Raw genomic sequence first — 13,233 nt, forward strand, 5'->3', positions numbered from 1 at the left:
ACTGATTTCCAGAGTGGCTGTACCAGCTTGCAATTCCACCAGCAGTGGAGGAGTGTTCCTCTTTCTCCACATCCTTGGCAGCACCTGTTGTCTCCTGAGTTTTTGATCTTAGCCATTCTGACTGGTATGAGGTAGAATCTCAGGGTTGTTTTGATTTACATTTCCCTGATGACTAAAGACTTGAACATTTCCTTAGGTGCTTCTCAGCCATTTGATATTCCTCGGTTGAAAAAACTTTGTTAAGCTCTGTACCCCATTTTAATAGGGTTATTTGGCTCTCTGGTGTCTAACTTCTTGATTTCTTTGTACATATTGGATATTAGAATATAGAGTTTGATAAATATATTTTCCCCAATTTGGTGGTTGCCATTTTGTCCTATTGACAGTGTCCTTTGACTTATAGAAGCCTTGCAATTTTATGAGGTCCCATTTGTCAATTCTTGATCTTAGAGCATAAACTATTGGTGTTCTGTTTGCCTCTGTGCCCATGTACTCCAGGCTCTTCCCCACTTTCTTTTCTATTAGTTTCAGTGGAATTTAAGCTCCTCTTGAGTGGTTTCCTGATGTATGTTGCTCATAGCTGAAAGCTAACAAACATATATGTTTATGTTATGGTGGTTCCATTTCATTATGTTGTTAAAATAAACATTGTGTGAAAAAGTCAATATGTTTAACAGAGCACATCCTTGAATTTTTAATTTTGACCTTTACTTGTCCTGCTTTTCCCCCATGGCTGATAGTCTGCCCTACAAGTGTATTATCTGCAAAAGCCATTCTTGTGAGCTCCAAATCTCTTGGCATAGAGGATATTATCCTTCATGCTACCATGTTCTGAGCAGTCTTTTGGGTTCTTTTAATCTTCAAGTGCACAAGCCTGTTCCTTATTTTATGTTGTAAAATTACATAACACCTTTTAAATGTCTCAACATACAACCATAACCATGAAGTATTTGATTCATTTATGGTAATTAGATAATTAAATAAATAGCCCAGGAAATAACACTAGGTATGGTAAAGAAGAAAGTTTATTATAGATATGTGGAAGAGCACAGCCAGAGGCAGACACATTTGGAAGAATCCATAATCATCATTACTCTGAACCATATAGAGAGAAGGGGATGAGAAGGGAGAGAGGTGTACCAAGTTCAGCAACCAGGACGCCAAAGATGCAAAAAGAGTCAGGTAACTAAAATATCTGGGTTATATATGAAAGAGATTCTAAGGGAAGGGCAGTCCAGCCCCAGGGCTGGAAAGTTAATTGTAGAAAGTAGGATACTTCAGCCATATCCTGTAATAGGTAGGGACTGAGGAATTCTGGGAGAACCTGGAAGCCAGGTGTGCTTTAACATATTAAATACGTACCCCATTGACTCATCCTCAGTTTGAAATGTAACAATTTACTAATGAAGAAATTGTCTTTATTAAGTACAATGCAAAAGTCACACAACAATCACAATATATGTAATTAATAAAGATTATTTAAAGCTCATGTTTCCTCAAAATTCTGTATCTTGATCAATGAAAATTAAGACTTAATATTTTTTATTCTAAAATGGTGAAGTGCAGGGACCTGAGTACATTTTAGAACACCTTGAAATACAATCTTAAAATTTCTTCTTCTGCGCATAAGGAAAGGCACATATGAAAAGACTACATTATAGTCAAGATGTCAATAATTTGAAGTATGTAGGCACATGATATCCACACTTGAGAAGAGGAAGCATGGAATTCATCCATTCCTTCTAACACTCAGATGCTTTTCTACAAGCATATACATCTCATTATCCCAATACTTGGTTATGGTGCTACCTTTATTACAATGGTCTTCCTAATTCAAATAACATAATTGAGATAGTCCCTCACAGGCAGTACTATATTTCAATCAAATCTAGAGAATTCCTCAATTTAGAGTCCCATCCCAGATAAGTTTTAAATTGTTTCAAGTAGACAATGAAAAGTAACCATCAAACTATGAATGTCAAATTTGCAGCATCTGGCTAGTTTATAATTGCCTAATGGTGAACATTATCTATGTCCAAAAATTTCTTAGGATTTGACATGTTTTAAGTATTTCAGTGAAATACTTAATACTTTAACACTTCAGTGCTTTCTGATAATGTATAATATGTATTATATTGCACATACCAGAATAAGTCAATTTTCAATCACTTTATGACTTTCCATTTGCTTACTATCTTTCAGTTGCTGTATTGTACACAACCAATGTGAAGGACATTATAAAGAAGGTGAAAACTTCTAAGTTTGTTTCTGGGTATGTTAATGGGTACAACAATTTTGTAAAGACAATTCTGTAAATTCCAAAGTACATTTGATAAGTACTTGGCATTGTATGTCCCTGCATTTGAATGCTTTACAATCTAAGAAAATGAATGTATAAAACATCAACACAAAATTTTATATATACACATTTATTCATATAGTGATATTGTTAATAAGTAAAGTTTGGAGTTAGTACAAATGCCCAAGATGAATGAATGAGTAATCAAAGTTTGATACTTCATTATCCTGAGAAACTAGTCAACATGAAAAAGAACAAGCTTCTCTCACATGCTAAATACGTTTACCCTCAAAATCATCATGTTAGTGATCTGATGTCATATCTCATGCCACTAATACTACCCCTTGGGTACAAAATTCAGCAGGATTTCCAGAAATTCAGGAACTGGCTGAGGGAGTAGTTCCAGGCCAACCAGAAATATAGAATATTATGTATCAAAATTATAATAAATAAAAATGATGAACCCAAAACATCCCACAATGACTCTATAATGGGACCCAGAACTTTTAAATGTTGGCATATTTTTTAAATAGTAAATATAGCATGAATCATTTATTCAATTCTTGAAAATCAAGTATCTCCCATTTGTAGAATTACATATACTGTAATAACCATTTTGATGACTAGGTAATTGTGACCAAATGCCATTACGACTAGTCTAAATATCAGATGTGCAAATATTGTATAGGATTATTGGATTATCAACCTGTTTGGACATAATTACCACAGGGGCCTTCTTTTAGATTTCTCAAACCACATTCCCAGTAACAGATCTTCAGACCCAAGGGCTACTTTACCAAACATAACTATTTATTTCTGGCATAAGTCCCCTGAGTAGACTGTCTGAGGCCTGAGAACCCATCCTCATCCTGAACTGTATTTCTTTGCAGTTGTTGAATATTCACTGTGAGCATCATGTTGATCAAAAAACGTTGCAATAGCCAACTGGGAGGCTTCGCTTTGACGACAGTGGCTTGGATAATTTGCTGTATCTCCATAGGCTTACCTCAGTGGCGTGTGTGGCACTTCCAGGATCCTGTGGTCTTTAAGCCTACCACAGCATTTGTTGGCATGTGGAGAGTCTGTACTTACCAGCATAGTGACAACTTTAGCAACATCAGAGTATGTCACCGATACAACTACCATGATACCTTCATTCCTTTGGATATCCGAGTGACCCAACAATTGCTGCTGGTCGCTAGCTTTCTTGGACTGGTTGGGAAAGTCACCACCATTATTTCCCTGTGGAATGTGTGTGGGGCAAGAGTACGAACAAATGCCACTTACAATCCATTTGGTCTATCTGGAATTCTGAACATCATTGCTAGCAGCTTTCTTTGCCTTGCCGTATTGTTTAATTATGTATCCATCATACTCCAGGAGGGTATAGTATTCCCACCATCATTCAATGTGCCTTCCCAGCCAGATACTCAGGAAATTGGAAGTGCCATGGCCTTGGCCATTATAGCTGCAGTTTTCTTTCTATTAAGTGGCACAATATTGCTTACTTCAAATTTTTCTATAAAAAAGCCAGTACACTCTAAAAATGAAAAGTAAATTGCCACCTTACATAGCATTAAAAATTCAAAGTTACCTGGAATGATGGACTGTGTCTATATAAATTTTCGAAGAACTCAATTTGGCCTGTGTGGGAAATGACCATGTTGTTCTCTTATATTCTCTCTATTTCTTGTTTGTTCATTACTTTATAGTTAGATTATGGCCATTTGAAAAAATAAAATCTAATCCATGATCCATTTGGTCTTATCAAATTTGTGTTTTATTTACTATGAATAAAAGTAAATAATAAACCTAATATATATTGAAATGAGAGTCAAAGTAAAGCAACCTCTATTATTGCTCTATGTATCCAAGTTTTAAAATAGAACCTGGACTATTGACCATGCCATGATATTTTCTCTCTACTCTATGACATTTCCCTAAATGTATTACTATTGAGAAAATGTTTAATAAATCTCCACAATATGTGATTACACTTAGAAAATTTAAATACTTTGTATTGTCCCTTTGCTTTCCTTTGTTTGTTCATTTAAAGCCTTATTTCTCTTGCTTAAATATTTAAAACCTTGACCACACACCACTCATTTTTTTAATTCTTTAGGAAACTTTAACTATTAGTCTTTTCTGTCAAACTTTGTTAAACATTTTTTAATGCAAATAATTCAAGCTTTTCATCTCTTCCACCTTGGAAAAAGTCATGCAAATGTTTTAATCTCCCACCTGTTAAACCCTTTGGTTGCACAAAATCATTGCATTTTTTGTCTTTGCTTTACTCTTTTATCACTTGCCAGCCACAAAATACTTTGAGGTTATTTACCAGCCAGTTAGGAAAAAACATATTCACCACCTATACTAGAATAAATACCAAGTGAGTTTCTTGTGCTATTGCATTGGCCAGCTTGAGTTTGGGTCTCACTGCAATGTTTCTACAAAAGAATTGTGGGTTATTCTGTGTGTCATCAAGCTTATTCTGTTTCTAACAATTCCTATATGCTCAAATACTAAAATGGATATTTTTGGCTGTCCCTAAATTGGTGTCATGTAGTTTTACTTAGTTTACTTGAGATTTTGAATCCTAATTAAAAAAGGTGGAAAAATTCTTTCTCTTCTATTCTGACTTTTCCTTAAAAATGTTGGCCAGTACCTCAATATGAATTTAAACTCTAAAGTTGTATGGATTCTCTTTGTCTAAAGCTCCCTTCATCCTCATCATGTTACTGCCTCAGCATTTGGCTGATATAGTATTATCTCAAACAGCATGTTTTCCTTTGTGTTATATACTCTCTACCTCTGAGAAATTGCTAGTTTTATATCTGTCCATCATGAAGATCATTTTTCTTTTCATTAATTGATTTATTTATTCACTTTTTATCCAGGTTGCTGCCACCCTTTCGTCCTCTATATTGTCTTTGAGTTTCTATTTCACTGTGTCCATAAATCATTTTCATTAATGAGACTAAGAACCACAACACAGAATTTTCTTGGTATCAAATACTGGCTCCACTGGGATATTGCAATATTACACAGTTTTCATGCTTTTCATTTATGTAATGAGAGGAGAAAACAATTTGATTTTGCAACTCTAGACTGCATCATTTTTTGACCCATCCAGAAATGTATTGAAGAAACTATCGAGGAGATGCCTCACACTATGATTTGAACTTTCACAACATCAAATGTGTTTGAAACCATATCTGAGAAGAAGGAAATCGAAGAAGACCTCAGAAAATGGAAATATCTTTCATGCTCATGGATTGGCAGGATTAATATAGTTAAAATGGATATCTTGCCAAAAGCAATATACAGATTCAATGCAATCCCCATCAAAATCCCAACTCAGTTCATCATAGAGCTAGAAAGAGCAATTCTCAAATTCATCTGGAATAACAAAAAACCTAGAATAGCTAAAACTATTCTCACCAGTAAAAGAACTTCAGGGGGATTCAGTATCCCAGACCTCAAACTTTACTACAGAGCAATAGTGATAAAAACTGCATGGTATTGGTACAATGTCAGGCATGCAGATCAATGGAATAGGATTGAAGACCCAGAAATGAACCCACACACCTATGGTCACTTGATCTTCGACAAAGGAGCTGAACGCATCCAGTGGAAAAAAGATAGCCTTTTCAGCAAATGGTGCTGGTTCAATTGGAGGTCAGCATGCAGAAGAATGCAAATTGATCCATTTTTGTCTCCTTGTACTAAACTCAACTCCAAGTGGATCAAGGACCTCTACATAAAACCTGACACACTGAAACTAATAGAAAAGGATCTGGGGAAGACCCTTGAGGACATGGGCACAGGGGAAAAGTTCCTGAAGAGAACACCAATAGCTTATGCTCTAAGATCAAGAATTGACAAGTGGGACCTCATAAAAGTACAAATTTTCTGTAAGACAAAGGACACTGTCAAAAGGACAAAACATCAACCAACAGATTGGGAAAGGATTTTCACCAACCATAAATCCGACAGAGGGCTAATATCTAATATATACAAAGAACTCAAGAAAGTAGAACCCAGAGAACCAAATAACCCTATTAAAAAGTGGGGTACAGAGCTAAACAAAGAATTTTCACATGAAGAACTTTCGATGGCTGAGAAGCACCTTAAGAAATGTTCAACATCATTAATCATTAGGAAAATGTAAATCAAAACAACCCTGAGATTTCACCTCACACCAGTCAGAATGGCTAAGGTCAAAAAATCAGGAGACAGCAGGAGTTGGCGAGGATGTGGCGAAAGAGGAACACTCCTCTACTGCTAGTGGGATTGAAATATGGCGCAACCACTTTGGAAATCATTCTGTCAGTTCCTCAGAAATCTGGGCATGACACTTCCAGAGGACCCTGCTATACCACTCCTGGGCATATATCCAGAGGATTCCCCAGCATGCAATAAGGACCCATGCTCCACTATGTTCCTAGCATCCATATTTATAGTAGCCAGAAGCTGGAAAGAACCCAGGTGTCCCTCAACAGAATGGATAAAAAAAATGTGGTATGTTTATACAATGGAGTACTATTCAGCCATTAGAAACAATGAATTGATGAAATTCTCAGACAAATGGATGGAGCTGGAGAACATCATACTAAGTGAGGTAACACAGTCTCAAAAGATCAATCATGGTATGCACTCACTGATAAGTGGATATTAACCTAGAAACTTTGAATACCCAGGACATAATTCACATATTAAATGATGTCCAAAAAGAACGGAGGAGTGGCCCCTGCTTCTGGAAAGGCTCAGTGCAGTAGTATAAGGCAATACCAGAACAGGGAAGTGGGAAGGAGTAGATGGGGGAACAAGGGGAGGGAAGGGGGCTTATGGGACTTTTGGGGAGTGGGGAGCCAGAAAAGGGGAAATCATTTGAAATGTAAATAAAGAATATATTGAATAAAAAAATCTCAAAAAAGGTGAAACTAAATAAACCAACCAACAAACAAACAAACAAATAAATAAACAAATAAATACATAAGAATCCATTGGTTGAATGCTCTTGTGAGCTCAAGGAGATTCTAATGGAATTTAATTCAAACATTAGAGTGTATCCTTTGTACTGGATACTCCTGGTTCATGAAAATGACTTCTAATTCTAATAATCCTTACTTTGACTTCTACTTCACATCTCTATCTGGACAAATGTTAAAATTTTTCTTTTCTCCCCACACCTGAATATAATACAAATAGAAGAACTAATACAATTTTAGATCCTTTAATAAAGACCCCTAAATGGGTACCCAGGCTCTGAAATCAAATTATACCTTCTAGCAGTTAGGTGTCAGATTCAGTGATTGGCCACAAACCCTAAATAGTAGTTGAGGTTATGTCTTCAAAAAGAAGAAATGATATAAACATTAGAGAGAAATAATATAGACAGGTTATAGAAGGGACAATAAAAGCTACAGTTCCAGAAATGTACTTGGTTCTAGGCCCTGGAATTGCCAGAAGGAAACTATGTTCCTTATCTCCTACATGAGCACCAAAGTCTGAAAGCTGTATTTGAGGATGGTGTCTAGAAAATCAGTCCAGACACTGATCTCTTCTGCTGAAAATCTTTGGAACTGTGTTACTAGATCCAAGGTGTTAATGAGTTAAATCTATTCCCTATTTCACCCCATTTGAGAAAATTTTATGGTTGCATCTTCAAAGTGTGGAATGTTTAATAAGGAATGGACTCCACTTTATAGGTGGCAGCATGCTTTGTCTCTGAACAGCTATTCTAGGTGGTTGGGTCAATAACATGGATTAAAGGACCATCCCTAGTAGATTAAGTTCACTTGGAGTTGAATTATTTTTCCTTCCCAGAATACATAGAACCTAATGCCATCCTTTTGAGACTTCAAGAGATTGAGTGTCTGCCAAACTTTCTCAGTCCAAAAACATAAATATTTTTTCTTCTTTTATGTTTCTTTCTTTTGGATGTTTGCCAGAGTCTAATGAGGTTTTGAGCTCCCTGAAACTTTATGGTCTCCTGATTCTAAAGCCCACCATCATACCATGTGACTACTGGCATGGTTCACCTCATTTCAGGCTTAACTCAAAAGCCATCTTCTCCTTATTTTCTATATATCACCTGTTTTAGTGGTTCTATTGCCATGGCAAGACACTATGACCATGACAACTTTTATTTAGTAAAACATTTAATAAAAGATGGCTTACAGTTTCAGAGGTTTAGTCCATCGTGGTAGGGGCAAGAAACATTGTGGCATGGTGTGTGAGAGGTATCTGAGAATTTAATTCTGGAGCCATGTGTGCCAGAAAGAATGACACTCTGAAGCCCACCACCAGTGACACAATTCCTGCATCAAGGACATATCCATTTCAACAAGGCCATACCTCCTGAAAGTCGTGCTCTCCATGGCCCAACAGGGGGAATTTTCATTCAAACTACCACATACCATTCCCTAGCCCCCATAGGTGAGTATCAATGTCAGTGAAAATGCCTTTAAGAATCCCATAGTCTATCAGTTTCAAACCTATTTAAAAGTCCAAAGTCTCTTTGGAAACTCATGGCAATCTCTCTCTCTTTTTTTTAAATTCGATATAATTTTTATTTACATTTCAAATGATTTCCCCTTTCCTGGCTCCCCACTCCCCGAAAGTCCCATAGCCCTCTTCCCTCCCCCTGTTCTCCCATCAAACTCTTCCCACTTCCCTGTTCTGGTATTGCCCTATACTGCTACACTGAGCCTTTCCAGAACCAGGGGCCACTCCTCCATTCTTCTTGGACATCATTTGATATGTGGATTATGTCTTGGGTATCCCAAGTTTCTAGGTTAATATCTAGTGAGTGCATACCATGATTAATCTTTTGAGACTGGGTTACCACACTTAGTATGATGTTCTCCAGCTCCATCCATTTGTCTAAGAATTTCATGAATTCATTGCTTCTAATGGCTTAATAGTACTCCATTGTGTATATATACTACAATTTTTTTATCCATTTCTCCATTGAGGGACATCTGTGTTCTTTCCAGCTTCTGGCTATTATACATAGGACTGCTATGAATATAATGGAGCATGTATCTTTATTACATGCTGGGGAATCCTCTGGGTACATGCCCAGGAGTGGTATAGCAGGATCCTCTGGAAGTGACATGCCCAGTATTCTGAGGAACCGCCAGACTGATTTCCAGAGGGGTTGTACCAATTTGCAACCCCACCAGCAGTGGAGTAGTGTTCCTCTTTCTCCACATCCTCACCAACACCTGCTGTCTCCTGAGTTTTTAATCTTAGCCATTCTGACTGGTGTGAGGTGAATGAAATCTCAGTGTTGTTTTGATTTACATTTCCCTAATAACTAATGATGTTGAACAGTTTTTAAGATGCTTCTCAGCCATTCAAAGTACTTCATGTGAAAATTCTTTGTTTAGCTCTGTACCCCATTTTTAATAGGGTTATTTGGTTTTCTGGGGTCTACCTTCTTGAGTTCTTTGTATATATTAGATATTAGCCCTCTGTCAGATGTAGGGTTGGTGAAGATATTTTCCCAATTTTTTGGTTGCTGAATTGTCCTTTTGATGGTGTCCTTTCCCTTACAGAAACTTTGTAATTTTATGAGGTCCCATTTGTCAATTCTTGATCTTAGAGCATAAGCTTTTGGTGTTCTGTTCAGGAACTTTCCCCCTATACCAATTTCTTCAAGAGTCTTCCCCAGGTTCTTTTCTAGTAGTTTCAGTGTGTCTGGCTTTAAGTGGAGGTCCTTGATCCACTTGGAGTTGAGCTTAGTACATGGAGATAAGGATGGATCGATTCACATTGTTCTTCATGCTGACCTCCAGTTGAACCAACACCTCAATCTCTTAACTGTAATCGCTATAAAATTAAAATAAAAAAAAATCAGATCACACACTTCCATAGTGTATACATTACCATCCTAAAAAGGAGGAAAAGGAGTTGAGTGAGGAACTACTGGACCAAAACAAGACAAAAAACAAAACAAACAACAACATCAACAAAAACAAAAAAAAAACAGCTAAGCAAATTCCAAACACCAAACACTGCATCTCTATTTCTGATGTCCATGTGCTTGCTCTTCAGATCTCCAATTTCCTTCAGCTTTGTTGACTGCAACACTCTTCTTTCTCTTGGGCTGGTTACAACTCCCTGTTTTCAGCTTTCCTCTGCAGGTACATCGTGACTCTGGAATCTCTGAGATCTTGGAGTCTCTAAGGCAATCTATGCCCTCTCTATGCCTCTATGCAGGGACACCCATGACACACATCTAGTGTCAGTGACATTCCTTAGTCATAGAGGAGATTGCATAACCCCTTTTTGTAGCCTTGACTCTAAAGAAAGAAATATGTACCCAAAGCTGCCAAGTTCTGCTGCTTCTTGGAGCTAGAAATAGACCTCTTCTTCAAATATATTTTCACCTGCATGCTGTTTTTTTTTTATTTTTTCATTAGATATTTGCTTTATTTACATTTCTTTTTTATTGAGTATCTTCTTCATTTACATTGCCAATGGTAAAACCTTTCCCAATTTCCCCCTCCCAAACGCCCCCCTCCCCAACGATTCCCTCCCCCTCCTCCCTCCCCCTGCCTCCATGTATATGCCCCTCTCCACAACCCAGTCCCAACTCCCCCCCACTTTACCCCCCCCATCTGTTTCCCTTTGTTGTGGACTCTATTGATCCTTTACCTGACCAAACACCACTCCTCCCACTGATGCCCAAAAAGGCATTCCTCTGCCACTTTCTTGGCTGGAACCATGCATACTAGGTTGATGATTCAGTCCCTGGGAGTCTTGGGGTGTCTGGGTGTCCAAAGTCATTGTTTTTCCCATGGGGCTATATACCCCCTTCAGCTCCTCCAGACAACCCTCCAGACCCTCTGTTGGGGACTCCAAGCTTAGTCTAAGCTTTGGTTGCTAGTTTCTGCTTCTGAATTCATAAGACTCTGGCAGGGCCCCTCTGGAGACAGCCATGGCATGCTCCTTTTGGTACATGCTTCTCATCATAGTGTCGGGGTTTGCTGACTATTTATAGGATGAATCCCCCAGGTAGGGCACTCACTGGATGGCCTTTACTTCAGACTCTGCTCCACACATTGCCTCCCTTGTTGCTCCTGTGAGCATTTTGTTCCGTTTCTCAGAGGAACCATAGCTCCCTCACTTAAGTCATTCTTCTAGAGCTTCCTGTGCTGGGTGAATTGCAACTTGTTTATTTTGAGCTTTAGAACTAGCATCTGCTTATTAGTGAGTGCATACCATGTGCTTTCTTTTTTTTTTTATTCGATATAATTTATTTACATTTCAAATGATTTCCCCTTTTCTAGCCCCCCCACTCCCCGAAAGTCCCGCAAGCCCCCTTCTCTTCCCCTGTCCTCCCACCCACCCCTTCCCACTTCCCCGTTCTGGTTTTGCTGAATACTGTTTCACTGAGTCTTTCCAGAACCAGGGGCCACTCCTCCTTTCTTCTTGTACCTCATTTGATGTGTGGATTATGTTTTGGGTATTCCAGTTTTCTAGGTTAATATCCACTTATTAGTGAGTGCATACCATGATTCACCTTTTGAGTCTGGGTTACCTCACTTAGTATGATATTCTCTAGCTCCATCCATTTGCCTAAGAATTTCATGAATTCATTGTTTCTAATGGCTGAATAGTACTCCATTGTGTAGATATACCACATTTTTTGCATCCACTCTTCTGTTGAGGGATACCTGGCTTCTTTCCAGCATCTGGCAATTACAAATAGGGCTGCTATGAACATAGTAGAACATGTATCCTTATTACATGGTGGGGAGTCTTCTGGGTATATGCCCAGGAGTGGTATAGCAGGATCTTCTGGAAGTAAGGTGCCCAGTTTTCGGAGGAACCGCCAGACTGATTTCCAGAGTGGTTGTACCAATTTGCAACCCCACCAGCAGTGGAGGAGTGTTCCTCTTTCTCCACACCCTCTCCAACACCTGCTGTCTCCTGAATTTTTAATCTTAGCCATTCTGACTGGTGTAAGATGAAATCTTAGGGTTGTTTTGATTTGCATTTCCCTAATGACTAATGAAGTTCAGCATTTTTTAAGATGCTTCTCCGCCATCCGAAGTTCTTCAGGTGAGAATTCTTTGTTTAACTCTGTACCCCATTTTTTAATAGGGTTGTTTGGTTTTCTGGAGTCTAACTTCTTGAGTTCTTTATATATATTGGATATTAGCCCTCTATCTGATGTAGGATTGGTGAAGATCTTTTCCCAATTTGTTGGTTGCCGATTTGTCCTCTTGATGGTGTCCTTTGCCTTACAGAAACTTTGTAATTTTATGAGGTCCCATTTGTCAATTCTTGCTCTTAGAGCATACGCTATTGGTGTTCTGTTCAGAAACTTTCTCCCTGTACCGATGTCCTCAAGGGTCTTCCCCAATTTCGTTTCTATTAGCTTCAGAGTGTCTGGCTTTATGTGGAGGTCCTTGATCCATTTGGATTTGAGCTTAGTACAAGGAGACAAGGATGGATCAATTCGCATTCTTCTGCATGCTGACCTCCAATTGAACCAGCACCATTTGTTGAAAAGGCTATCTTTTTTCCATTGGATGTTTTCAGCCTCTTTGTCGAGGATCAAGTGTCCATAGGTGTGTGGGTTCATTTCTGGATCTTTAATCCTGTTCCATTGATCCTCCTGCCTGTCACTGTACCAATACCATGCAGTTTTAAACACTATTGCTCTGTAGTATTGCTTGAGGTCAGGGATACTGATTCCCCCAGATTTCCTTTTGTTGCTGAGAATAGTTTTAGCTATCCTGGGTTTTTTGTTGTTCCAGATGAATTTGATAATTGCTCTTTCTAACTCTGTGAGGAATTGAGTTGGGATTTTGATGGGTATTGCATTGAATCTGTATAGTGCTTTAGGCAAAATGGCCATTTTAACTATATTGATTCTACCGATCCATGAGCATGGGAGGTTTTCCCATTTTTTG

General features: G+C 38.2%; 1 protein-coding gene across 1 annotated transcript; it reads left to right on the forward strand.

Moving 5' to 3' along the window:
* The first annotated feature begins 3,214 nt into the window (after nucleotides 1-3,214).
* Nucleotides 3,215-3,856, forward strand: LOC127674420 (claudin-34-like). Its single transcript, XM_052170212.1, has one exon. The coding sequence runs from the start codon at nucleotides 3,215-3,217 to the stop codon at nucleotides 3,854-3,856; it is 642 nt and encodes a 213-aa protein (XP_052026172.1).
* The last annotated feature ends 9,377 nt before the right edge of the window (nucleotides 3,857-13,233 follow it).

Source organism: Apodemus sylvaticus, chromosome X (genome assembly GCF_947179515.1).
Source record: "Apodemus sylvaticus chromosome X, mApoSyl1.1, whole genome shotgun sequence".
NCBI lineage: Eukaryota > Metazoa > Chordata > Mammalia > Rodentia > Muridae > Apodemus > Apodemus sylvaticus.

What these genes read in the sequence shown, in the direction of transcription:
- LOC127674420 (XM_052170212.1), top strand. Translation starts at nt 3,215, where the DNA reads ATGTTGATCAAAAAACGTTGCAATAGCCAACTGGGAGGCTTCGCTTTG.